At 42.4% G+C, this 27,142-nt stretch overlaps 1 protein-coding gene across 2 annotated transcripts; it reads left to right on the top strand.

Annotated features, from left to right (window-relative positions):
• Positions 1-22,670, top strand: col1a1a (collagen, type I, alpha 1a). 2 transcript variants are annotated; one of them, XM_044330258.1, is made up of 49 exons: positions 1-252; positions 2,755-2,946; positions 3,467-3,489; positions 3,897-3,932; positions 5,554-5,646; positions 7,267-7,335; positions 7,422-7,466; positions 8,274-8,327; positions 8,426-8,479; positions 8,599-8,652; positions 8,764-8,817; positions 8,929-8,982; positions 9,689-9,733; positions 9,851-9,904; positions 9,997-10,041; positions 10,486-10,539; positions 11,285-11,383; positions 11,555-11,599; positions 11,805-11,903; positions 12,212-12,265; positions 12,361-12,468; positions 13,334-13,387; positions 13,496-13,594; positions 13,695-13,748; positions 13,842-13,940; positions 14,082-14,135; positions 14,240-14,293; positions 14,486-14,593; positions 14,713-14,757; positions 15,437-15,535; positions 15,712-15,819; positions 16,016-16,177; positions 16,479-16,532; positions 16,645-16,752; positions 16,876-16,929; positions 17,115-17,168; positions 17,377-17,538; positions 17,777-17,884; positions 18,793-18,900; positions 19,014-19,067; positions 19,319-19,426; positions 19,591-19,644; positions 19,745-19,852; positions 19,944-19,997; positions 20,136-20,243; positions 20,383-20,662; positions 20,906-21,096; positions 21,461-21,703; positions 21,956-22,670. In XM_044330258.1, the coding sequence occupies exons 1-49, from the start codon at positions 171-173 to the stop codon at positions 22,100-22,102; spliced, it is 4,344 nt and encodes a 1,447-aa protein (XP_044186193.1). In that variant the 5' UTR covers positions 1-170; the 3' UTR covers positions 22,103-22,670. The 2 variants fall into 2 exon arrangements, with proteins under 2 accessions (XP_044186193.1, XP_044186194.1); XM_044330259.1 differs by lacking the exons at positions 16,645-16,752; positions 16,876-16,929.
• Positions 22,671-27,142: the final 4,472 nt, after the last annotated feature.

Below are 27,142 nucleotides of genomic sequence, written 5' to 3'. Positions count from 1 at the left end.
TGAGTGTAGGCAGTAGGGAGTTTTCTGCTGGGGTCAGGAGGACTGTGAAAAGACAAGCGGACCCTGCCCCAAACACCCGTGTATGAGTGGAGTGTAGCAGAAAAAGAAAACACCCCCAACTTTTTTCCTCTCTTGCCTCAAAGAGTCTACATGTCTAGTGGCATCTAGACATGTTCAGCTTTGTGGATTTGCGGCTGGCGCTGCTGCTCAGCGCAGCAGTGCTCCTGGTCAGAGCACAGGGCGAGGACGACCGTAAGTTTCATCACTGTTTACTGGAGCTTCTCAACCCTTTTTTTTCTTTTTTGTCTGGTTTTTGAAAGTGGATATTTTCTCTTCGTGTGTGGACGGCTGCTGAGATCTAGACAGAGAAGAGAAGAGAGGAAAAAGTTTGAAGTAGAAATAAGAACTTTGATGCGCACTGATCTTTTGTCTCTACTTAGAGACAAGATAGAAAGATAGATAGATAGAAAGATAGAAAGATAGATAGACAGATAGAAAGATAGATAAATAGATAGATAGATAGGCTTGTGCAGCACAGGGTGTGCGTAATGCATTGGGCATCTCAAGAAGGCCTCTCTCTCTCCTCTCCTTGTGTTTGTCTATGTCTCTCTATCCCCTCATCCCCCCCCCCCCCTCCCCATGCATGCTGAGCGAGTTGCTGCAGGTTTTCCAGGTTTTCCTCCAGGCGAGGGTTTTCTAGTAGAACTAGCAGAAATGCACATTTTATCAGATTTGAATCCAAAAAAGCCAGAGTATTTTCAGAAAGACAGCTTTTTTCTGACTTGAAAAGCCTGCCATCCTTTCATGGCATTTTATCAATTCGACACCCTCTACTAACGCTGCCTGTACACGGCAAACTCAGCCTGCAAAAGGTTGATCTCAGCCTGAAAAGCTGGTAAACTCTACAGTTATGTGTGTAAGATTGCAGGAAAAAATGGCCTTTAAAAGGCTTCCCCTCTGTGGCTGCATGCCACCAGCAGCAGAGATTCTTCCGCTTCCAGCAGATACGAGCGAGATAAGAAGGCTTTTTGCAGGCCTGATTGATGTGGCAGAGTAATTCGCTGCCTGAGGCCAAGTGTTGAGTTGGCCAGGTGAGCAAAAGAGAGTCACATAATGACAAAACAGAGAGAGGGAGAGTGAGCAGGCGTAGTCTTGTCTGCTGGAAACATTTGACCTCTGCAGTCTGAGCAAAGAGCAGAAATGAGCTGCTGCTTCCACTTTTTGTTCTGTCAGTACAAGTTTAAAAAGCTCAGATGTATTTAAAAAGAGATTATAGAGCACACAGACAGAGATACTCAGCAGAATAAAGGCCTCTGGTGGTGTTTAGACACAAACGTTTTCATCCTGTAAGAAGACAAAGAAAATCAGCTCAGCTATGGAAACAAGAACCAATGAGCTGAAATTCAATTTTTCCAGATGTTCCTCTTGTCTGGAAAGGACTCAGCTGTCTGCCTGCCTGCCTGTCTCTCTGTCTGTCTATCTGAAGCAGATGTGGTTTGACCCTCTGAACAGTCTCACAGCGCCACCCAGAGGCTTCCCTCTGCACCGGCAGACACATCTGGCCGCCACGTCCTCCACACCGCCTCCTTCCCCCCCTTCCTCCTCCTCTTCTTCTTTCCACTCTGTTTTTTTGTTTCCTCTAATTGCAAACACATGCGGACTGTTTCCACCAGCTGCTGCCAAGCCGACAGTCTGCAGTGCTGCTGCTTTTCCCTCTGAGCTCAGCACTTTGGCACGCTGGGAGATTAATAAACCCTAGAAGGAGCCCCAGTTTGGGTTTAGGTTTGCTGAGAAATCCAGAGCAGCAGCAGCGATGTCGGAAAATGTGACTCTGAGTTAAAGCAGAGGAGCGACAGTGCTGCTGTAATTCCTACTGTTAAGGGGAAGTTAAATCACTTGCAGACACGTTTGGTCTGTGCGTAACCAGCGTCCTTCCCTGCGTAACGATGATGTGACATGGATCCATCGGTGTCCTCTCTGTCACCTCAGCCTGTCCTCTTTATGGTCCGATTCTGAAGCCACTAGTTCCTCTTCAAACTTTTCCTAACACTCAGTTCTGGCTTTTATATTTCTCCTGAACTCTTTCTCCTGTTGTTTTTATGGGCCTGTTTCAATTCTTTTTTTTTTTCTTTTTCTTTTTGCGTTTTTTCAATATGAAGCACTTTCACAGTTTCTTTTCATGCTAAAAGTTCTGTACAAAACAAAAATATAGACCTGTATGTATATATATATATATATATATATATATATATATATATATATATATATATAAATTACTAATATTATCATTCATTTTAGTTTATGTTTTCAGAAATAATTTGTTAAAAATACCAGTAAAATTACAGTACAAGTTTATATATTAGGGTATCAAAATTATGATAAATTTAACTTGATGTTTTTTTATGTACATTTTCTTTTTATTCAGTTTTTAGATTTCCTTCTGATTCGCTCCCATCATCATTGTGTTTCTCTGCCTGTGTGTGTGTGTGTGTGTGTGTGTGTGTGTGTGGTCTGTCATAGGCTACTTTCGGGGACAAATTTCAGACTAAACACCAGTTAATTGGGGGCGGCTTGGGGATGGTAAAACTTTGATATTTGGGTCAGTGGTTATGGTTAGGGTTAGTGCAAGTCTCCAGGAAGTGAATGTAAGGCTATGTAAATACCCCAAAAGTGACATAAGGAAACTTGTGTGCGCGCGCGTGTGCGTGTGTTTAAGTATCTCACCTGTCTCTGTCTCTGTGTCGCCCCCCTCAGGCACAGGCGGAAGCTGCACCCTGGACGGCCAGGTGTTTGCGGACCGGGATGTTTGGAAACCAGAGCCATGCCAGATCTGCGTGTGCGACAGCGGCACGGTGATGTGCGATGAGGTCATCTGCGAGGACACAACTGACTGCCCCAACCCCGTCATCCCCCATGACGAGTGCTGCCCCATCTGCCCCGACGATGGTACACATTTTCTATTTCTTTCTTTCTTTCTTTCTTTCTTTCTTTCTTTCTTTCTTTCTTTCTTTCTTTCTTTCTTTTTCTATGCCCTTTCCAATGTTTTATCACAAATGTTACCTGCATTCATATTATTATTTTTTTCCTCTGTTTTTTCATAATTTCTTTTTTTTGACTAAAAAGAAAATTCCAAATCATTTAAAAACTTCACCCATGTCTTTCACATTAGGTTGCATGACGTATTATCTGACCACATCACCCCACACGAACACACACACACACACACACACACACACACACACACACACACACACACACACACACTCATACAGACTCATTCTCCCCCAACATCACATTCAAGCTTTCCTTCTTTCTGCTTCCTCTGCTGATTTTACAATTTCAAGATTCTTTTAGATAACTTATCACTTTATATTTTTATTTCCACATTTATTCAAAAACATTTTTGTTGTATTTTTGTCATAATCTAACTCGACATCTCTGTCTGTCTCCTCTCCTCTCTCTGCAGGCGCCCAGGAGCCTCAGGTTGAGGTAAATATTGATTATTTCATTGATCATCATCATCATTCAAATGATTAGTCTACATAAAATAATTAGGATCAATGGTGTTATCTAGTTTTAAAAAATACCTTTCATATACAGTATATGTATCACCATCATCACCACACAAACAAGACAATTCAATGAATGAAACAAAGATACTTATAACTATTGACTGTAATGTTTATTATTATTGCTTGATTGATGGATGATTATGACACATGTTAACCAGGTGTAAGATGATCATTATTTAAATAAATCCATATATTGTTCACTGTTGCAAAATATCAGACACAGTTAGTTGATTGTGGTTTCATTAGCAGATAGATATATTCATTACATGAGTTGGTTACATCAAACACTGAGACACTATCTTTTTTTTTCTTTGTTACTCACAGGGACCCAAGGGAGAGCGTGGACCCAAGGGAGAGAGGGTAGGTTCACAGTCTCTTCCTATTATGATTCACTTGTCACTCTTTTGGTTTCTGGTCACCTGGGTGCCGTGTGGTGCATTCACAGTCTGGCACTGAGCAGATTCCTGTGTGTTTATGTTGGAGCTGAAGCAGCAACACTGACAGAACAAGAAAATGAGTCTCTACTGTGTCTTAATTCAAGCAGTTGTGAAAACAAGACTCAGATGCTTTAGTCTAATACAGCATTCATCTTACTTATATTAGTGTTTGAAAAAATAGACTGAAGTATCAAAAGTGAACATGCTCACATTTTTGATGGGCTTCTGTATAAACATACGATTGTTGGGTAGTTTAAACTTCTTGCAAAGTCATCATTTCTAATGATAGATTTAGCACTTTTTTCTGCAAAGTAACTACAGGCAAAATCTCTAAGTCTCAAAAAACAGTAATAGAAAAGTAAAGTGCTCACATAGCTTCAAAATCACTTGTTTCTAGAAATTAATATGAAGCAACAAAGTAAATTAAAGCAAGCAATTTGGTTCAGCAGGGTTTGTCATTTATGGAAGCAGTGAAATGAGCAGTGATTCTGAAAACAGGCTGAGGTCATGTTGAAACCTGCAGACTGTTGGTGAAAGTGTTTGGAGCACGACAAGGAGCTGTGTGAAAACTGTGCTTGTCTGAGGAAAAGTTAGAAGCTGTGAGGATATATTTTCCCTCTAAACTCACTGTTTTCCACAATCAAACTAAGCACCCAAGACATAAACTGTTATTAACTGTTCTATTGTTTTAGGGATTTAAGTATTAAGATTGAATTTTTCATACACCATCAGAGGCCAAGTTTTATGTCAACAAAACTGCTGAAATTCCCAAAAGATTTCAGGTGGCTTTGTGTGAGTTCAGCTGGGTTTGGGATTGCTTTTACAGTGGTGATGACACTTTTATCTATATTGATGGAAACTCATATTCAGTTATTTATTTTTAGATATATTCATGTTCATTTGATTATTTTGTTTAATTTTTCATAACTGGATTTGATTCAGATATCTGCTGAGATATTTTTGATTCATTTACATGTTGGATCTGAAACCCCAGAGATCACTTAACTGATTTCTTTGGGTCATCTCACCTTCAGCTCAACTGGGGAGGGTAGTTATGATAATTCATAATCATGGGTTTTCAGTAATGCTTATTATAATTTATCTATGATATACTTTATAATGTAAAATGTATTTGGGGTTTGTGATAATGACATAATTCCATACAGAACAAGTTGCTTCTTGATAGTTCTTACCCAGTTCCTGTTTCCTAATGTCACATGACCACTACCAGCCTATATCTGGTTCACATTGTCAGTCATAAACAGTCCAGTCTGGTAGGGGAGTAAACTGCATCTCCTCCAGGTTTACTGCTGCTTTCACTCTAGGGAGCAAGTGAGCCTATAAAGACACAAAATGGAAAATTAAAATTAAATATTATAATGAAATAGTTCCTTTCACTTCAAACTTCAGGGAGTGTTGTGGTTTGCTCTCTTTGTTTATGCGTGTCTTAGCTTCAGAGCTCTGCATGCAAGTGACCCTTATTTTGACTCTGATTCTGAGCCTGACCCCTTCTTTCTCTCTCTCTCTCTCTTGCTCATATACAGGGTCCTCCTGGTCCTGCTGGTAACGATGGTATCCCTGGCCAGCCTGGCCAGCCCGGACCTCCCGGCCCTCCTGGACCCCCCGGCCTCGGTGGAGTAAGTCATCAGTTTTTCTTGTATTTATATATCTGACTCATTTAGGTCTAAATTGACCAGTTATAAAATCTGGGCTGGAGGCAAAAGTGATATGATCCATGCAAGTAGGCCATATGTTGAACATATGTGTGGCATCATATTCTTTTTCTGTGGTGGTCAGACAAATTAAGAATACCCACTTTTGTTTGTCTCGGCTTCTGGCCCACCACCCATAATTGCTTGTATATTTGAAAAATTACTGTAGTTTGTTAGATTGGATTCTCATGCCAATGCATTTCTGTTTGAAAAGTGAGATATTTCCAAAAGTCTGTGTGTTTTGCATCACATCAAAATGTATCAATATAAACCGATCAGAACATACTCAGTGTGAACTCAGCTTCAGAGAGGACAGGGAGAGCTGGGAAAATAAACTCCACTGTTAGAGCTGAAGCTCAACTGTGACTTGATGATCTATCACATAATCCAGTTTTGGCTTAAAAAGACTGACTTCAGCTTGAAGTTTGGCTTTCAGTCTGGGGTCAGAAGGTCAGAAGTTGATTAGGGTTTATGCTCAGAGAGGGGAAGCAGAGATGTTCTGGATGCTTATCTGATCCAATAGATGACATTTACTACATCTAAGCATGCTAAGCTAACATTCCCAAAGATAATAATTAGCATACTACATACTAATAGCATACTAATTTAGCATACTGTGATTCAGTTAACCATCGACTGCAATCATCCTTGACTTTAGCATACTAAAGTAACATTCATATTAACATTCTAGTGAAGCAGCTAACATTCTTAGTCTAATTTTGCATTCTAATGTAAAATTTACCATTGACTTAAATGTTAATTCACCATGCTAAGCTAACACGGTTTAGCATCCCAATCTAATTTAGAATGCTTGTGGAGAATTGACTGTTGAATCCTGTACTAATTTAGCACACTTAGCCAATAGTATCTGAATCTAATTTAGCATTCTATGATTCATTTTACCATTGACCTCCATCCTAATATACTAATAGTAAAACATTGAGACACTGACTGTAATTTAGCATGTTTATGTAGAATTGACTTCACCTGTAACTGACCAAAACATATCAATAACAGACTTCCATTTTTAGTGAAATGGCTAACAGAAACTCTAAAGCTAACTTTAGCCTGGATTCACCTCACCTCTGATTGCAAATTCAGAGGTGAGTCTGGAAATGAAAGTAACAAGCTTTTTTTTTTCATTATTTACAATTTTTTCCTTGAGGTTGCTTTATGCATCAATCTTAATTTTCGGGATTTGATTGAGATATAATTCAGGATGTTTTGGCTGGGATGCCCTACTATCATCATATTTTGTTGGATGGATTTTAAAAAAATATATAAGCCCCTGAGGGCAAAGGAAGTCCCTGAAAACAAACATTTTGGAGAGTAATACTCAATACTCAGCTCAATACTCAACGACATTGAAAAGGCATTTTATTCATGTAATGGAAAGTTTAAATCTAAACTTTGTGAAGGGAATTGACATCCTTAGACTATATGTCACATGACTAATGGATTACAATATACACATCATATCATATTTTAGTATAAAATGATATAATTATTTGTGTGGCTAATCTGTCTGTCTGTTTGTTTTTTCAGAACTTCTCCCCTCAGATGTCTGGTGGCTACGATGAGAAATCTCCTGCCATGCCTGTGCCTGGACCCATGGTAGGATACACATAACACACACACTGTATCATTTCCCTGTGAACCATGTGATGCAGTATCTGACCTTGGCTATTTTTCATTGACAGGGCCCAATGGGACCCCGTGGAGCCCCTGGACCTTCTGGCCCTAGCGTAAGTACACCACTTCTTCCTGTTTTGTTTCAGAACTGATGCTTGGAGGTTCAAGGAGGAGAGGGCAGTGTACCTTATACATCATCATCATGACATCACCATGACATCACTGCCCTCTCCTCAGTGCCCAGCTGGCTTGAAGCCAGTGCTGAGCTCCATCGCTTTCCTTTCCTTCACCACACTATAGTCCATTTCCTAATGAAACACATATAATCTACACCAGTACAACTTTGATGTCTTTCTAATCTGATTATTTTATTGTTGGTTATTTTTTTAGTTTAATCACTTTATAAATTATATTAATTATAACATTTTATGTCAGTAAGAATCATATGAAGCTGTGAAAATAGTCCCACATGCAGCTCACACAGAGGCTGAACCATGATAGGTCTGTTTGTTTCAACTTCAAGCAATCCAGATGTGTATGAAGCCAAACCTTCAACACAATCACAACATTGAAATACCAGTGAAACAGTATTTTCATAGCCCACCACCAGGAAGGATCATTCAAACATAAGATAGCTTTGGGATTCTTAAACTTACCACCACCACCACCTAGATTAAGGAGTTCTTAATAGAGTTCTGTTTTTCTCATCACTGCTGTATTTATTATACTGCTACTGTTCCCACCCAAGTGAGCTGGCAGCCATGAAGCAAAGATACCCTACTGACAGATGTCCTAGATATTTGTTAGGCAAGATGGTCATATGTGTGAATTCACATCTGTTACAGCGGTGTGAACATATTTGTATAGTGTTGCTAGGGTAAGTGCAGTGGTGACTGTGTTTCTCTGTGCCCCCCCTACAGGGACCTCAGGGATTCACTGGCCCCCCTGGTGAGCCCGGAGAGCCTGGACCTGCTGTGAGTATCAGAAACACGCCAACAAATACACACCTACATTGCACCTTGCTAGTCTGTCAACGTTCTCACCTTGCATCTGTATTTGTGTGTCTCTACAGGGTGCCATGGGTCCCCGTGGTGCTGCCGGCCCCCCTGGAAAGAACGGAGAGGATGTAAGTCAACTGGATCTGCTCACATTCACCTTCTATAACTGTTTCTTCCTTTCAGTTTAAAGTATAGATTGACTTATTCTATCCTCTCATCCCCTTCTCTCTGTCTCTCTTTTTTTCAGGGTGAGTCTGGCAAACCCGGTCGCGGTGGTGAGCGCGGACCCTCTGGCCCACAGGTAAGTTGCCATGGCAGAACACTTCTTAGTGATATAATGTTAAAAAAAAAACAATAAAACAGAGCTGTGATAACAAATTGTTCCCCCCTTCTCTCTTTTTCTTTCTCTCAGGGAGCTCGTGGTTTCCCAGGAACCCCTGGTCTGCCCGGCATCAAGGGACACAGAGTGAGTCAGAACAGACATGACATGTCATTCTCCCCGTTCAACACACTTCAAATCATCAGTAAAGAATCTCCTGACTGTGCACTTCATCTGTATGTCTCTTTTTCTCTGTAGGGATTCAGCGGTCTGGATGGTGCTAAGGGAGATGGCGGCCCTGCTGGACCCAAGGTGACTGTCCCACTTTGTTATATCTCTCTCCCACACTCGAAAACACTAGAAACATGCTTATTTTTAAAATATAACAGTGGCTTAGTTCAGTAGGACTATGATAGAAGTATTACCCATACCATTATCAGTAGTAGTAATGATAGTAGCACTTGTAATAGTAGCAGCACTAACAGTGGCAGTAGGAATAGACATAGTGGCTGTAATAGCAACTTTGAAAATAGCGGCATTGTTAGAACTTGAAGTAGTAGTACTAGACATAGAGAGATTTTAAAAATTATGGTAAAAACGGAAGCTGCAGAAGCCAAGATATCCAAACTTTTAGTCCCTTAAATATCCCAAAAACTGCGGCTCCTACATTTCCCATAATACCATCCCTTCCCTTTTCTGCCTGGTAAAACTCCACATCCCCAGATTATAATACAGGCTTTTTGTTGTAAATGTGTAGCGTCCAAGCCCAAGCCAAGATATCTGTGCTGTATCTCTGCTCCATGCCATATTCCTAGTACTCCTCATGATAAGTAAACTGACCATTATGTGTTAAATCAGCAGCCTTGGTATTAGTATTAGTTGTATTAGCACATTAGCAGTAGCAATACTGGCTAGTTAAAGTAATATTAGAAATGATATCGTATGATATAGATATATATATGATACAGTTTCTATCATTCTCACTGACTCACCTGCCTGTGTCTGTTTGTGTGTTTAGGGAGAGGCTGGAAGCCCTGGTGAGAATGGAACCCCTGGCGCTATGGTGAGTAAAACAAGTGCCCTTATTACCACCGCAGAGTAGGCATCTCGGGTTTTCCCTCTCTTCTAATTGATGCCAATTTAAAGAATAGCTGACCAACTCTGTCTTTCTTGATCTCAGGGACCTCGCGGTTTGCCTGGTGAGAGAGGCCGCACTGGTGCTGCTGGAGCTGCTGTGAGTACACACACACACATACAACTACTGTGATCATTCAGCCAAACTATCAATGAACATATCAACCAATCATGTTTGTCAATGTGCTGCAGGGAGCTCGTGGTAACGATGGTGCTGCTGGTGCTGCTGGACCTCCCGTAAGTCTACTTCTCTCATTCTCTAATGCTTAAATTGTTCTCAGAACAGTTAAGGAATCTCCAGTTTTAAGTGTGAACATCAAAAACCTCTAGCTTATGATGGTTCTTAGGAACCCTGTATGTTTGTATGGAACGCTGTCTTTTATAAGCATTTTTGAATGTACAGCCTCCAATGGCTTGTTGTTTAAAACCCTCGAGTAAAACCCACGGTACTACATGGTTGTTAAGTGATAATATTCATCGTTTACTGGGATACTTATTAAAGGTTCTATAGAAGGGCATAGGTACCACCAACAGGTTTATCCTGTGTTTTGTAAAATGTGGTCGAGTTTGGATTTAAGATATAGCAAATCAAAATCCTTTTTCTGTATCAGCCGCGGTGGCAGTGAGCAGACAGATCTTCTACATTTGTCTGAATCTCTTTGTCTTATTGTTTTTCCTCAGGGTCCCACTGGCCCCGCTGGACCTCCTGGATTCCCTGGTGGCCCTGGAGCCAAGGTACAACTATGCTCAACATAGTCCCCACCAATAATCTACAACATCCTCCATTTTTAATGTTCATTATCTGCAACATCGTCTTAATCTTCCACAGCTTTCAACATGCATCTTCTCTTCTCTTCTCTTCTCTTCTCTTCTCTTCTCTTCTCTTCTCTTCTCTTCTCTTCTCTTCTCTTCTCTTCTCTTCTCTTCTCTTCTCTTCTCTTCTCTTCTCTTCTCTTGTCATTAGAAATTTCCTGACCTTTCTAGTGCTTTGACACATTTCTCTTAGCATTAGTATAGCTAGCTTAGTATAGCTGACCTTTGATCCGACTGGGGTCAAATGGATTGGGGGTCATACAAGGTCATTTTAGCTGCACAGGAATTCTGTTCTGTGCCCCAGTCCCATCCTACATACTAACTCTGAGTAGGTTTTGATATGTAGCGTGTTCACACTGGAAAAGTGACGAAATGAAGTATACAAAGTGTGGATATGTCATATTTGAGTGCGCTGTTGAAAGATACTATTGCCCACAATGCAAAGCAGCTACAAAAATGGAGAAGCTGTTCACAAATGGAAAAAATTGGATATTACATCACTGGGGAAAAACATCAACTTTATCTTTATCAAGTTTAAATAAAACTTTTGCCTCTTTTCTGTCATACCAATATATTTCAATCTTCCACCATGATAGATCAAAGTCTCACTGTTGGTTTGGACATGATTATCTAACTAAATCTTGCTCTCTGTTTCTCCTCTACCCAGGGTGAAGCCGGTCCTCAGGGTGCTCGTGGATCAGAGGGCCCCGCTGGAGCCCGTGGTGAGCCTGGTAACCCCGGACCTGCTGGTGCTGCCGGACCTTCTGTAAGTACCAACAAAGATTCATCAATTATTGTCTTCAAGTTCATCCAAAAGAAACAAAACTGTCTCATTGGCTGCTCCTCTGTGACTATGTAATGGCATCTAAATAATTTAAAAGAGCCTCCTGGCCTATGGATTGTTCATGAAAATATCTTCCCTTCTTTCTCCTCACAGGGTAACCCTGGAACTGATGGAGCCCCCGGACTTAAAGGATCCCCTGTGAGTATCTCATCTAACATATTTACATTTACACTATAAGCATGTCTGGGCTGAAGGTTTAAATCCCTTTCTGAGTCAAAAGGTTGAGCGATGCACTAATTTAGTAGACAGAGCTGGGGTATCACACGAATCATAGCCACAGAGACTCATTACTGCTAGTGTAACAGGATGTGACTGTGTTGTTGCTGTGTGCTGCCCCCTGCAGGGTGCTCCTGGAAGTGCTGGAGCTCCCGGTTTCCCCGGACCCCGTGGACCCCCAGGAGCTCAGGGCGCTGGTGGTGCCCCCGGACCCAAGGGTAACACTGTGAGTAAAGCTTTCTGAGAACTAGTCATAGTCTTATTTTCTTAAATCTATCTCCTGTAATGGACATCATTAAAAGTGAATAAATACTACGGAATCAAAACATACACACAAAATTCTTGATGACAGGAAACATATTACTTCAGTTTCCTACCAGTGTTTGTTTTTTGTTAACGGCCATTTAGGTTGTTGATTTGTTGTTGACATCTGTCTCAGTTATTGTTTATTGGTCACTGATCAATTTTTATCTATTGGTCAATTGGTTTTTGGTTTAGTTTGTTTATATTTACTAATTTGTTTGTTTCCCTCAGGGTGAGGTTGGTGCCCCTGGAGCCAAGGGAGAGCCCGGTGCCAAGGGAGAGAGTGTAAGTTCACAACACTCAGCATGGAGTATCTGTATGAACACATGTATGTAAACACATTCAGTTTCTTATGCTGCCCGTATGTTTGTGTTCTCCAGGGTGCTGCAGGAGTTCAAGGACCCCCAGGACCTCCTGGTGAGGAGGGCAAGAGAGGAGCTAGAGGAGAGCCTGGTGCTGGAGGATCCCGTGGAGCCCCTGGAGAGCGTGTATGCATCTCACCTAATTTTCTTTGTATTACACAATGTACTTTAATATTTGTAACATTCAGTGTAATGAGGAAGGAAAGTGATACATTTCTGTATAGAATTCTGTTTACAAGAATCTCTGCATCATGAGTTCATATTAAATAATTCTGGTTGCACTTTTGTGCAGCTACAGACTCAACAAACATGATTTTAAATTAAGAAACACAAATATGATTAAATATTCTTCTCTGCTAGGACTCCAGACACAACAAACACTAGAGGGCAAAGGTCAAAATCTTACCAACCCATATAATAGAAATGTATTCTTCATAGCATTATCCACAAATAATGCTTTTTTTGGTTCATCTGTACCATGTAAACAAACCCTCTGGTGCCCTCTGCAGAGCAGAGAAAGAGGAACTATGAATTCAGCGATGTTTTGACAAAAAACATCCCTGAATTTGTTTACTGATACTTGACATATTGTGCATATTGGATAGAAAAGACCAGGGCTGAAATAGAGTAGAATAGACTGATTCATTTGCAGTTGTAGATACTCATGCTTACTGCAGGGGGTGGTCAAGGCATAGGCACTCCCAATTTGTCCCACAATACATTATGCCTCAAAGTGTTTTTTATTGATTCTAAAAGCAAAGCTGTAATTTGCTAATTGTTCAAACAATACTGCAATACTACATTTAATTGAGGTACATTATTGTTTGTTTTACTCTCCTGGACACACCAGAGAGTATGTTACAGTTTTAGCATATCCTGATGTCACAGTAAAGGCCAGAGTGTGTACGGCTCATGGTGTAAGCCATTCTGTTATAGATATAGCATGCTGACCTTTGTTCACAGAGCTAAGTGAGTTTGATTCTCTCTACAGGGTGCCCCTGGTGGTCGTGGTTTCCCTGGCTCTGATGGTTCTGCTGGACCCAAAGTGAGTAAAACACACATCCACACAGCTGATATGTCCTTCCAGATACCTATGTTTAGTTTCCATTTGACTAATCTTTTCTAATCTTCTCCCTTGTCGTGCCCATCATAGGGTGCCACTGGTGAGCGTGGTGCCCCCGGTGTTGTTGGACCTAAAGGTTCCACTGGTGAGCCTGGCCGCACTGGTGAGCCTGGTTTGCCCGGAGCTAAGGTGAGATTCCCTGCTAACTGTCTATCACATACATACTGTCAGCAACAAGATTTAATCACTGTACAGGCCTTCCTCTGAACCTCTGACCTTTGATCTGTAGGGTATGACTGGCAGCCCTGGCAGCCCTGGACCTGATGGCAAGCTGGGACCTTCTGTAAGTTCAGCACAGTCAGTTTAATCTTAATTTCATCAAAACACCTTCATTTATTTTTATTTAAATTCATCTTTAATTAATCCGTTTTACCAGGGAGCCCCTGGACAAGATGGTCGCCCTGGACCCCCTGGCCCTGTCGGAGCCAGAGGACAGCCTGGAGTCATGGGATTCCCCGGACCCAAGGGAGCCGCTGTAAGTAATGAGTCTCAAGCTACATAGTATATTTGATTAGATGTTTATAGAAATTTTAGTCAGTGGACTGCTGAATAGTAGCCTACTGAGGAAATGGTCTCCACATCTCTTGTAATTGTGCTTTTTCTCTCCTGTCTGTAGGGTGAGGGTGGAAAGCCCGGTGAGAGAGGAGTAATGGGACCCACTGGCCCTGTTGTAAGTTGTTACTCAAGGATACTCTGAATCTACTGCACTATCCTGTTTTCAAGTAATGTATAGAAGCTATAATACTTGTATCTAAAAGCCTGCTTTTTACCCAGGGTGCCCCTGGTAAGGATGGTGAAGTTGGTGCTCAAGGCCCCTCTGGACCTGCTGTAAGTACAACAGACACACACACACACACACACACATACACACATTAACACTAAACTCCTTTGCAGTACTTCTCATAAGCCTGGTCGTCTTTCACTACAAAGTACTTTAAATTACCCATGCACACATACACCATACCACACAGTGCTTGGTCATTCTCTATTAGCTCTAACATTCCCTCTCTCACTCCTCAGGGTCCTGCTGGTGAGAGAGGAGAGCAGGGACCTGCCGGACCTCCTGGATTCCAGGGTCCTACAGGACCCCAGGGTGCCATTGGTGAGACTGGCAAGCCTGGAGAGCAGGTACTGACTGAGATATAGTTGACGTAGATACTCGGGAATGGTCACTCTGGTTTCTAGTGAATAGTAATAAACACATTTATTTGCCTCTTCTAACACCCTCTCCTTTTCTGACAATCTAGGGTGTGCCCGGTGAGGCTGGAGCCACAGGACCTGCTGGAGCTAGAGTAAGTCACTCATCATCATCAAAATCACAGTCACTCAGCAGTCTGCTCCCAGAAGTATCCATTTATGGAAGATCATTGGCAAATTGTCCATTAGACTATAATGAGTAAATCTTTACCAACCAGGCTACAAACACTGTTAAAAGCTGCATGTTGTTGTTGCTGTAAATTTATCAGTGACATTTGCTGTAAAAGCTAAAGGTCTAAAAGCTTACTTTTGGTTCCAAATGTGGGTTTGTGTCACACAGTGAACCAACTTGACTTGTCCCCCGGTTTTAGTCCAAATACTTCTATCTGGAGCTTGAGGAAGACTCAGTTGAGTTTAAATGACATAACCATTAGTTTGCTAAATTGCAAGCATGTTAGTTTAGCAAATACATTGATGTTAATGCTAACAGGCTAATGCTAGTTGATAGCAGGCTAATGCAAAGGGATTGTTGGGTAGCTATGCAAAGAGTTGAAGGGGTCCAATATGGCCACCCAAGGAAAGTTCCTTTACATATAGTAGTGTACTGTAATATAGTGAAAGCTTGAAAACTCACATTAGTTAGTACTTTCCTTTGGGCAATGTCATCCACCTTATAGATAAACGATTTGCAGTTGGATAGTTTCTCATGATTTGTTTGAACACTCCTGCGCTCCCACTTCAACTTACGTAACTCTGTCAATTCTCTCGCTCAAGGGTGACAGAGGATTCCCCGGTGAGCGTGGTGCACCTGGTGCTATGGGACCCGCTGGTGCCCGTGGATCCCCCGGATCTACTGGAAATGATGGTGCTAAGGTAATCCCAGCAAAGGTTGAAAGAAAATGCCTATGAAGTTCTTATTGGTTTGCTGTGTGACCACATGGCACACAGGTAGAAATCAGGCAGCATATTCTCCAATTGAGTAAAAGATCTTCCTGCTTCTAATCTTTTTACTTTTCTTCTCTTCACTCCCTTTTCCTGTTCTTCTTCAGGGAGATGCTGGAGCCCCCGGTGCTCCCGGAGCTCAGGGTCCTCCTGGACTGCAGGGAATGCCTGGTGAGCGTGGTGCCGGTGGTCTTCCAGGACTGAGGGGAGACAGAGTGAGTTACCATAACAGTATTCCTAGAACTCCCGATATTCCAAGTATACAGGATGGAGTGTAACTAATTACTAATGGTGTGCACAGAGCACTTCCAGGATTATAAAAAATCATCCACAGTAGCTCCCCAATGTTACAGTATTACAGGATCTGCTGTATGATCACCCCTCACTCCCCCTCTCCATCCAATAATCCAGGGTGACCAAGGAGCCAAGGGAGCTGATGGAGCTGTTGGAAAAGATGGCCCCCGTGGTTTGACTGGACCAATTGGACTTCCCGGACCTGCTGGAGCCACTGGAGACAAGGGAGAGCCTGGCCCCGCTGGAGTTGTCGGACCTGCTGGAGCCCGCGGAGCCCCTGTAAGTACCTGTCTGTCTATCCCTCTCCAATCAAATTACAGTGCAATGAAAATCTCTCTTCACCAGAGCCATTATTAGAAGTTGTGCTAATGTTAATCAGTCCATTCAGGAGCAGAAGATGAAATTTCAGTTCAGTACTCTAGTTTCACCAGAAATTAGGTCAAAGCTCAGTTGATTTCAGTAGCCGATTAGTCAGTTTCTTCTCAGCTCTTCTGACTTCTTGCTATTCTCTAAGCAGCACTGCTTTAATCCTAAATCTTGAAATCCTTGCCTGACTCCTCTTCTTCCTTGTTTTCCACAGGGTGAGCGTGGAGAGGCCGGACCACCCGGACCTGCTGGATTTGCTGGACCTCCTGTAAGTCACCTCTTTGTGAATGCCAAGGCTTTGACTGACTGTTTTTCTTTTGCTTGAAGATTCAACACAGAATTTACTGAGTAATTAATTTTTCACCACCATTCCACCTCAGGGTGCTGATGGACAAGTTGGTGCTAAGGGAGAGGCTGGAGATAATGGTGCTAAGGGAGATGCTGGCCCACCTGGCGCTGCTGGACCCACTGGTGCCCCTGGACCCCAGGTTTGTAAACTCATACATTCACCCCCCATTATAGTACAGAAACTGCAATTATTTGGTCTTTATGGATACATTGCCTGCTACTGGCTCAACCATGTTGACTGACACTAAGCTGTGTCCTTTTAGGGTCCCGTTGGAAACACTGGCCCCAAGGGAGCTCGTGGAGCCGCTGGACCTCCTGTAAGTTACCACTTCTACTCTGGCCTTCTCATCCCTCTATTAAATATACATGTCTGCCTTGGACTTGGATTGCTAAAAGCCCATTTTTTATCATGTGTTTTAGGTTTTTTATTCTTTGCACTGATTTGGTAGAGCCAATATTTTCCTACCTTTGTCACCTAATGGACCTCTGTTTTTTCCCCTAGGGTGCTACCGGCTTCCCTGGTGCTGCTGGCAGAGTTGGACCACCTGGCCCCTCTGTAAGTCTACATCTAATATTATTAGCACTTAACACACTTTACTACTCTACTACTCATTAACCACAATTTATCTTATTCAACATGACTCCATGCAAGTTGATCTATAGCAACATTTACGTTTGAATTTATTTTGGTTCATAACTGCACTACTGCTTCTGAGAAAGCCCAGGATGGTTTTCAACTGTTTTATTTTGCCCCTTCCCCTCAGGGCAACTCTGGACCTCCCGGACCCCCTGGACCAGCTGGCAAGGAGGGACTCAAAGGAAACCGTGGTGAGACTGGACCTGCTGGTCGCCCTGGTGAGTTGGGTGCTGCTGGACCCCCAGGACCTACTGGAGAGAAGGGTAGCGCTGGTAACGAGGGTGCTCCTGTAAGTAATCTTTACCACACAACCTCACAAACTGAAATATTACCGTAATAGGGCACTTCTACCTTAATTTATCAAAGAACTAAAGTATTTGTCACTAATAAATGACCGCCTGATTTGATACTGACTAACTTAATCTCTATAAGTAGTAGCAAGAAATGACTATATGCATGTTTAGGTTTTGGTTTGTGCCAGTTTACACCTTGAAGTTTAATCACTGTCTTTCTGTCGCCCCCTGCAGGGTACTCCTGGTCTGCCTGGACCTCAAGGTATTGCTGGAAGCCGTGGTATTGTTGGTCTGCCTGGACAGAGAGGAGAGAGAGGTTTCCCTGGCCTGCCCGGACCTGCTGTAAGTTCCTATTGTTACTCAACTATAAAACTACAAACTGCACAGGGGATATGATGGAACCAGGACAGTAAACACAGATGTCTTTAATCAGCCAATACAATGTTTAGAACCAAACATGGCTCCTAAATAGAAATATGAAATGTTCAAACCACTTCTTGATGATGAAAACAAAACCACTGAGAATGATTTGGAAATACCATTCAACTTTAGTTGAGTCCATGAGAACTGTAATGCTTTATGTAATGCTGTAATGTAGTGGCAAACTGTGGCTCTGGACCCTAGGCAATAGGACCACATGTGGCAGTAAAAATCAAACATAGCAATAAAAATAATAGCCAGAGCCCTGTCACATGGAAGTTCAGCATATAAAAGGTTTCTTTGCCCTAACTGGTTTCACATCACACAAAGGTTATTCCAGAAAACCAGTCACACAAATCTTGACATCACTGAATTTAAATATGAGATGTAAACAACTAGGCCTATATTATTTTGTGAAAATAAATGAAACAAGCAAATCACATCAACTTATTTCTTATATTTGTTAAGCTGGCATGAAAGTAAAATCATTAGCTACTGTTCAACAACTAAAGATGGATTCAATGCTAATCCAATGTTTTTGTGTTTGTTTGATCATAGACATACTTTCATTTCAATGTAGATTTAATATCTCTTAACTAAAAGTAAAGGCAGCAATGCCATACAAACAAGTTAAATGTTGATATCAGATGTTTCATACTGACCAGCCAACACCTCCTGGAGTGAAATGGGAAAAGGCACAAGCACTTTGTAAGCTATGCGCAGCCATTTTCACTGGTAACCTGTCTTGCTGCCTTAACACCTGCAGCACTGAGCAAGCCCAGATAATCAATTAAAAGCTACTGGACTAACTATGGCTGTGTCACGCACAGGGAGAGATTGGAAAGCAGGGACCTGCTGGCCCCGGTGGTGAGCGTGGACCTCCTGGACCCATGGGACCCCCTGGACTGGCTGGAGCCCCTGGCGAGCCTGGACGTGAGGTATGAAGACACAATTGCACCTGTACACTAAGGCTATCTGTCTCTCTCTTCAGAACTGGTGAACCCAGAAGGTGTTTGCTAATCAGTTAGCCTGCTGTGTTTTTGTGTTTTAGGGAACCCCCGGTAATGAGGGATCAGCTGGTCGCGATGGAGCTGCTGGACCCAAGGTGAGTTCAGATGACATCATTGCTAACTGACCAGCACCAGACAGCTAGCTCAGTCTTGGTATGGAGTTGCTACAGTAGATTGGCTTCCAAATGGAGGTTACAGTGAATTTTGTCTTTAGCTCCAACCTCAACTACAGAATTGAGTTTGAGAGGAGTCAGCTGATCTTATCTCTGTAGGACTGGACAGGCCATGGTAATAGAAACAGACATTACAGCTAGTCAAATAAAGTGATTTTGCGGTTGCAATTTAGGGAGACCGTGGAGAGACTGGCCCCTCTGGAGCCACTGGTGCCCCCGGACCCCCTGGTGCCCCTGGACCTGTCGGACCCGCTGGAAAGACTGGTGACCGTGGAGAGACTGTGAGTACCAAAACCATCACATTCATTTTTCAGTTTAGTCGTTTTATCAAAGTATCAAACTTCAGGTCATGTTGATGAAGACTTTCCATCGATATTAGATCTACTGAAGGTAAGAGGATAGATTGTGTTTCACTGCAATCTGAACTGAATTTTCTACATTTCAGGGACCTGCTGGCATCGCTGGCCCTGCTGGCCCTGCTGGACCTCGCGGCCCTGCTGTAAGTAACAACATCAGCACCATTTATAGAGCACTATAACTGATAGAACAGAGTGCAGTGGAAGGCAAAACCAAACTCTTCATTTTCCTCTTGCTAACAGGGAGCTGCTGGACTTCGTGGAGACAAGGGAGAGACCGGAGAGGCTGGAGAGAGAGGCATGAAGGGACACAGAGGATTCACTGGCATGCAGGGACCTCCTGGACCTTCTGTATGTTACTTTACACTCACGCCCACACATATGCAAACAACACATCCAATGTACACACTCAAACTTCAACTACTGTTTTCTGCACCCATAGGGAGCTACTGGAGAGCAGGGACCCGCTGGTGCTTCTGGACCCGCTGGACCTAGAGTGAGTTAACACACAACAAAATCTTTAACTGCTTCAAGCAGTTTTACTTGTTTTGTATTTGCTGTTTTCTATGTCAAGAGTGTTTGGAGGGACTTTGTCATTCAGAGAATTTAAGGTTTCCCGCCATGCTGTTTGTAGGGCCCTGCTGGATCTGCTGGTTCTGCTGGCAAGGACGGTATGACTGGCCTGCCTGGACCCACTGGACCTCCTGGACCTCGTGGACGTTCTGGAGAGATGGGACCTGCTGTAAGTCTAATTTATTGTCTTCCTATTCATCCATTCATTTATTTACTTTGTGAGCAGCTTTGAGCACACCACAAAGCCTGTACCAGTAATGAATTAACCAAGATCTTCTCTTCCTTATCTTCCCCTTCTCATTTCTTAGGGTCCTCCTGGACCTCCCGGACCTCCCGGAGCACCAGGTGCCCCTGGCGGTGGATTCGACATTGGTTTCATTTCCCAGCCCCAGGAGAAGGCACCCGATCCCTTCCGCATGTTCCGCGCTGATGACGCTAACGTTCTCCGTGACCGTGACCTGGAGGTTGACACCACCCTGAAGAGCCTGAGCCAGCAGATCGAGCAGATCCGCAGCCCCGATGGCACCCGCAAGAACCCTGCCAGAACCTGCCGTGACCTCAAGATGTGCCACCCTGACTGGAAGAGCGGTAAGTTAATTGAAGGGTAGAATGACACTGGCTCAAGTGACCCAACACAAAACCAGAAGTGATGGAATATTTACTGAACGGACATGTTTAAAGGCCTTAAGAGGAAGGGGAATTAGTGGATAATGGTAGATGGCAGCATTTAAGACAGCATTAAGGCAGATTTAGGGTTGGGGAATCTGTCTGAAGAACAGCATGCTGGGGTCCTGACTTTTCTGACCTCTTCCTGTACTCCTCATTCTCTAGGCGAGTACTGGATTGACCCTGACCAGGGCTGCACTCAGGACGCCATCAAGGTCTACTGCAACATGGAGACTGGAGAGACCTGTGTAGCTCCAACTCAGCGTGAGGTTGCCAAGAAGAACTGGTACATGAGCAAGAACATCAAGGAGAAGAAGCACGTCTGGTTCGGAGAGGCTATGACTGACGGCTTCCAGGTAAACATGCTAAACCCAACAACCTGAGTATTTCCTCACTTCTATCTCCCATCTCCCCTTAGTTTCCTCTTTTTCTCTTTAACCTCCCTCTCCTGTCCTGCTCCATCCTTCTCTTAGTTCCAGTCACCAAATTCACCTTACCTTTGGGGTCTCCTTCATTTTGAGAATCCAAATCAATCTCTCCCTGCCTTCTTTTAGGCCAACTTCCATCTCAGTTCCTCCCTCCTCTGTCCCACCTCCCTTCTCAGTTCCACTTCTCCTCACTCTTTTTTTCTGATATCTTCCTCAATTCTTACCGCTTCACTACCTATCCCTTCTTTGTCATCACACATTAATCACTAACCCCTCCCCTCTTCCCTCACAGTTCGAGTACGGCAGCGAGGGCTCTCTGCCTGAGGATGTCAACATCCAGATGACCTTCCTGCGTCTCATGTCCACTGAGGCATCCCAGAATATCACCTACCACTGCAAGAACAGCGTCGCCTACATGGACGCCGCCGCCGGTAACCTCAAGAAGGCCCTGCTCCTCCAGGGCTCCAACGAGATTGAGATCAGAGCTGAGGGCAACAGCCGCTTCACCTACAGCGTCCTTGAGGATGGATGCACGGTGAGGAAACTTAAAGCTTCAAATAATAAATCTACACACTTCGAAAAAAAACAGTAGTAAGTAGTAGTAGTAGTAATAAGAGGTCACAATTCAGTATGTATATACACTCCCTGATGGTATACATAGTGGTTTTGAGTCAGAATCAAAGATTTGAAGGAGTACATCAGACATTATACATGCATGCTAGCTACTCTAGCTATTCTACTGCTTTGGTTGTTGATTCTAACTCTCCTTTCTCCTTCCTACTTCCAGTCACACACCGGTACATGGGGCAAGACAGTCATTGACTACAAGACATCGAAAACATCTCGCCTGCCCATCATTGATATCGCTCCTATGGACGTTGGTGCTGCAGACCAAGAGTTTGGCCTTGAAGTTGGACCTGTCTGTTTCTTGTAAAAAGAGAAATCTGGACTTGAAATTGTTGTTTTGTGTGTGTGTGTGTGTGTTTTATTTTTTCTAGCAGTCATCTCTCTCTAAAAAAAGCCCCAACAAAACATTTTTCTAATGCCATTTTTCTGAAAAATCCAACCCCTCGCTCCTGATTCTACGAGTTTCCATTCGGCCGTTGTTCCGATGGTCCACTTTGCCTAAAACCTGCACTTCAACAAGATGGCGGCGATGTGGCAGTGTCTGCATCGTCACGTTTGGGACCACTACTTTTTTTGTTTCTGACTCTTGTTTTTTTGTTGTTTTTTTACCATCACCAACACCAAGGATCCTGTAGAGAAGACATTTTGTTTCACTGGCAACAAGAAAATAATATATGCTTCTGTAAAGTGTAAAAAATTACTTCCCCTCTTCATCCAGCCAAACCAGGCCTCTCTGGAGTTTACAGAAACACACAGGTGACTTTTGTATTTTTATACACCTCTGCGGTGAGAGGAATGAAAGGACAGTCCCAACAGACAGAACCCAATTGCTTTGTACCACGTTTCAGGTGTTGATGAATAAACGGTGAAACTGACAGCCATGTTTGTCTCTGTTGTTCTGCCAACCACTCCACCTGCCCCAGACCACGCTGGCAACTCCCTCCTCCTCATCCGCTGATGTTGTTGCTGTTGTGATTTGTTTGTTGTTGTGGTCGCTTTCTTGTTTGTTCCTTTCTATTTCTCCCTTTTTCAAAAAAAGTTACATTAAAACCACCAGCAGAGAAACATGGGTTTAAACCTCTTTTTTGAAAGAAAAAAATCCTATGGCTACCTCAGAAAAGCAAGGAATTCCAGCTGTAAAAAAAAGGGCCCATTGTTTTTCAAATGAAGCCTGCAGTAGTTGTAGCGGTCGGTGGGGTAGTCGAGGTTTACTGACACTTTAGCAGAAGCAGAAACAGCTAAAACTTAAGGTGCTATTCTTTCTTTGAGGTCTCCTAGCCGTCCAGGTCACTCTGGCATGGTGGAGCCTTCATGGTGCTAAAATGAAACCTAGGCTTTTATTCTTGGTGTCCAGAATGAGACAGACTTGTTCTATTCCCAGCCTTGGTAGTGCTGGAAGTGAAACTCTAGCTCTGTTTCTGAGTTTAAGTGAAAAGTGGATCCGCATCTCTTCTCTTCGTCACACTTTTGGTTTCATGTTTTGAACCTCCCCTTCATCTTTGTATCACACAAATTCTCCTCCACCCTTCCCCCCTAACTTCATCCACACATCTGTTATAGTTTGTTTCTTGTTTTCTTGTGCGAAGGGTGAATTTTCTCAAAAATTGGAATCAAACAGATTTTAAAATGCACAGAAAGAGAGACATCAGAAAAGAGTTTGTGAGAGAAGGCAGAAAGACACACCCATGGGGGAAAACACCACAAGGATCTGTACCTATTTTGTATATGTATAATAATTTGAGATGTTTTTAATTATTTGAATGCTGAAATAAAGCATGTTAAGTGGTCTAACATTGAATCCTGCCTAATTCCCTGACTGACTCACTGACTGCCCCTCCAAGACATGAATTAAATCAGCTTTTTACCTGTTGTGCAGTGACTGAATAAGGACAGTTGTTTTTTTTTTTCTTCTTCAATCCATACCTCAATCAAGTATCAGGAAGGGAAGAGTGGGAAGAGAAAAAGATGCAACTAATCATCCCAGACCAAACAGGAAGATGTCTGTTGTTTGGTATGGGAACTAAATCAAGTCTTTGTCCTGGCTTCAGGTGTCCCTGTTGCTTAAAAGCTCAGAATATTTTGTGAAGCATTTTTAGAAGACTGTGACATTTTGCATCTAATCATAGTTATTTTTCTTGATATCTCAATAATCTTGAACCTCTTAGACATCATTGTTTGTTTGTGAGCAGTCAAAAGTGTCCTTCTCTCATGTTGCCTGCAATTTTGCTCCTCTCTGTGGTCTTACGAATTTTGCCCAATGAATGTGGCTCCTATCTGGGCATCATGTACTATTTACATCTGAGTCAGAAAGGAGGAATAACCGTGGCCTACCTCTCAGTTTGATGCAGGCTCTTTGCTGTTGTCAGGCAATCCCAAAGAGCAGGTGATATTTTCCCCAGGCCATTAAAATCCAATATGAAAATAAAGATTTTGAACATCCATAATCCAACAAGAAAACTCTGATAATCCAGCATTGATGGTGAGCCAAACATCCTTGCAGCTGCTTCCAAGTTGCTGCTTCTTACACAGCAAGGCAGTTGGTGTGCACAGCTCAGGCAGAGGACTGAGGGCTGCCGGATCGACCTGCTCTGGGCTCAGCCTGTTGGCATCAGCTTGGCTTCACAAAGACACTGATTGTCCACCTTGAGGGAGGCAGCAAGGGGAACAGCGGATAGGTTTGCACTCCCAGTGGGAATCTGGATTATTTCTGCAAGAATTTGGGTCTTTATTTGAGGCCTGGAGAGAGGAATGTTGACTACTCCAGTTTCAGACACAGAGGAGGCTCTGTTTGGAGAGAGGAAGCCCCTCTGCAGGCGAGCAGGACTCTGCATTAGACTTTACATTGAGGGTAAACATTGATGAGGTGAGGTCAGGTAAAAAACAGATGAAAAAGGAGGTGGAGATATACATGAAGAGGAACTGGGGGACTTTTTAAAGGCACTTTAAAGGGTCAGTCCACCCAAATTATTAAAACAAAAGAAAACATTTTTATCACTTACCCAAGTGGCGATGGTCATGCAGATAGTTTTGGTTTTATTTGTACAGGTTTTGAGTTATATGTCTCTAAGTGTTATATCATCATGAAGCATTGAAAAATTATATTTTAAAAATTTAACAGCAGACTGACTTTTTAGAAAAAATGTTACTCTTACTCTGATTAGTGACAAAACATGCTGTCATTAGTTTTCATAGGGACTAGTATGTAGTAATCAAACACAATACTAGTTTAATTACATTTCCCAGTAGCATTCAGGTAGCAAAGCTATTTTTAAAATCATGTAATATCTTGAGTAGCAACCACAAAGTATTGGGGTAGGGTAACCACATGCTAGATCTAATTTTCTCTTGAAAAAAAAGCCCAGAAATGCGAAGTGCGCCTAAATCTCTCCATCTTTTTATTCAGGAGAGAGTCATGCAGACTGAGCAGGACTGCAAGTTGACCTGAAGGACGCACCTAAATGGGAGAGCTGGTCAGCCCAGTGGGAGCTGATCTGATGCCAGTCTTGTTCTTTCTTCTCCATTCTGTTGGCCTCCTGCTGCAGGTGGAACCAATCAGACACTTTAAGAGCCAAAAAAATAGCAGAAGTGCTTTAAACAGTTAAATCAAACACATTTACATGTACCCTGCAATCATTTTAAAGAAACTGATTTGGAAATTTATTCGCCTGACTTAACAAAGACAGAAAAGAGTATAGAGAATAAATTACGTCACAAAATCATAATTATATCTTGATGTAAAATAGCTTCAGTATGTTGTAGTGTAGCTTGCTACTTTCAACAAATATGTAGCGAGTGTTGCTGAAGTTTATCTACTTTCAATGAAGAGTAGCTTTTAGCTTAGCAGCTACAGTTTCAAAGTATTTTCCCCAAAACTAGTGACCACCACAATTTAAAGTCCACTTACCTCCACTGAACTGGAATGGCAGCAGAAATCTCAGAAACAGATATCTCAAATAAAACCAAACTATCAATCCAGTGAGATACCACAGGGAGAAACACTTCTACAGGCTACAGTCTTTCTAGTGGCTCTGTGAGGTTGTACTTTAGTGAAGAGCTAAAGTCAGCATGACAACATACTCACAGTGACAATGTTTAGAATTTAGGTACAGTATACTGTATAATTTCCCATGTTCACCACCTAAGTTAAGCGTATTAGCATACTAACATTTGCTTATTCACACTAAACACAAAGTATATCTGAGGCTGATGGGAATATATTTGGTCATTAACTTAAGATTTGGACATTTGAATTTTGACCTGATGATGGCACTAGATGAGAAGGTAAGGGATGACCAAAGGCATTACAGTTCAACTTGAGTGAGACATGAATGTCTTCACCAAATTTTGTGGCAATCCATCCAATTGTTCCCAAGACATTGCACTCAAAAAACACAAAAGTCATTAGGATACATCCTCTGGGGAGGATGAATGTCTACACAAAATTATGTGCCAATTCATGTAGTAGATTTTAAGATATTTCACAGGATAAGTGAAAACCTTGACCTGCTAGTGGTGCTACTGTACATGTAAATGAAAATTCAGGGGATCACCAAAGACAAAGGTTTCATCCGCTGGGGTCAGACGTTGCCATCCCTGGAGCCATGTTAGCCAGTGTGGCTAAAAATTACTTCCTGTAATTTGTGTCAACTGACATTCACAGATAATACTAGAAAAGAGAAGCACTGTAGGAAGAGCCAAAACTCTGTTTACTCAATTTCTGTCTCCTCCCCTTTAAGTTCATTAAGTTCACTAAGTTCATTACATTTTCAGTTTACTCTGTCAGTGCAGTGACAGAGTCAGAGAGGAAGATTAAATCATCATGATCAAAAACCTCAAAGGGATCACTATCCTGATTCTCTGGCTCTCCTGTTGGTTGAACTCAAAACCTTTGACTAACCTTTAATATCAGTTTAATTTTTCCAAATGATCACTGTTTTTCTTACAGTTTTTTCTCTTTAAATGCAGGTCATTCACTGAGTAAGGAGGTCCATCAGGTTCCAGCAGCGATCCTGGGACATCTTCATGATTCTGCAACAATGAACTGCAGCCATTTTATCAGCTCATACGATACAGTATTGTGGTACCAGCAGTCTCTGGGTGACTCTGAGCTTAAATTGATCGGGTATGCTTTCTACGGTAGTCACATCATTGAAAAATCATTTGGTAATAATAGTTTCAAAGTTACTGGAGATGGCTCAAAGAAAGCTGAACTTCATGTTCTAAAACTCAGAGATCCAGAGGACAGTGGCATGTATTACTGTGCTGCTAGTACGCACAGTGACTCAATCATCTTCTCTGCTCTACAAAAACCCATGAATTCCCTCTGAAGAAAAAGAACACATTTGTA

Source organism: Thunnus albacares, chromosome 17 (genome assembly GCF_914725855.1).
Source record: "Thunnus albacares chromosome 17, fThuAlb1.1, whole genome shotgun sequence".
Lineage (NCBI taxonomy): Eukaryota > Metazoa > Chordata > Actinopteri > Scombriformes > Scombridae > Thunnus > Thunnus albacares.
This window is presented reverse-complemented; position numbering and strand designations above follow the sequence as displayed.

What these genes read in the sequence shown, in the direction of transcription:
- col1a1a (XM_044330258.1), top strand. Translation starts at nt 171, where the DNA reads ATGTTCAGCTTTGTGGATTTGCGGCTGGCGCTGCTGCTCAGCGCAGCA. An exon ending in CCCAGGAGCCTCAGGTTGAG is followed by an intron (nt 3,490 to 3,896) that starts GTAAATATTGAT and finishes TGTTACTCACAG; the next exon opens with GGACCCAAGGGAGAGCGTGG. An exon ending in GTGGAGCCGCTGGACCTCCT is followed by an intron (nt 16,930 to 17,114) that starts GTAAGTTACCAC and finishes TTTTTCCCCTAG; the next exon opens with GGTGCTACCGGCTTCCCTGG.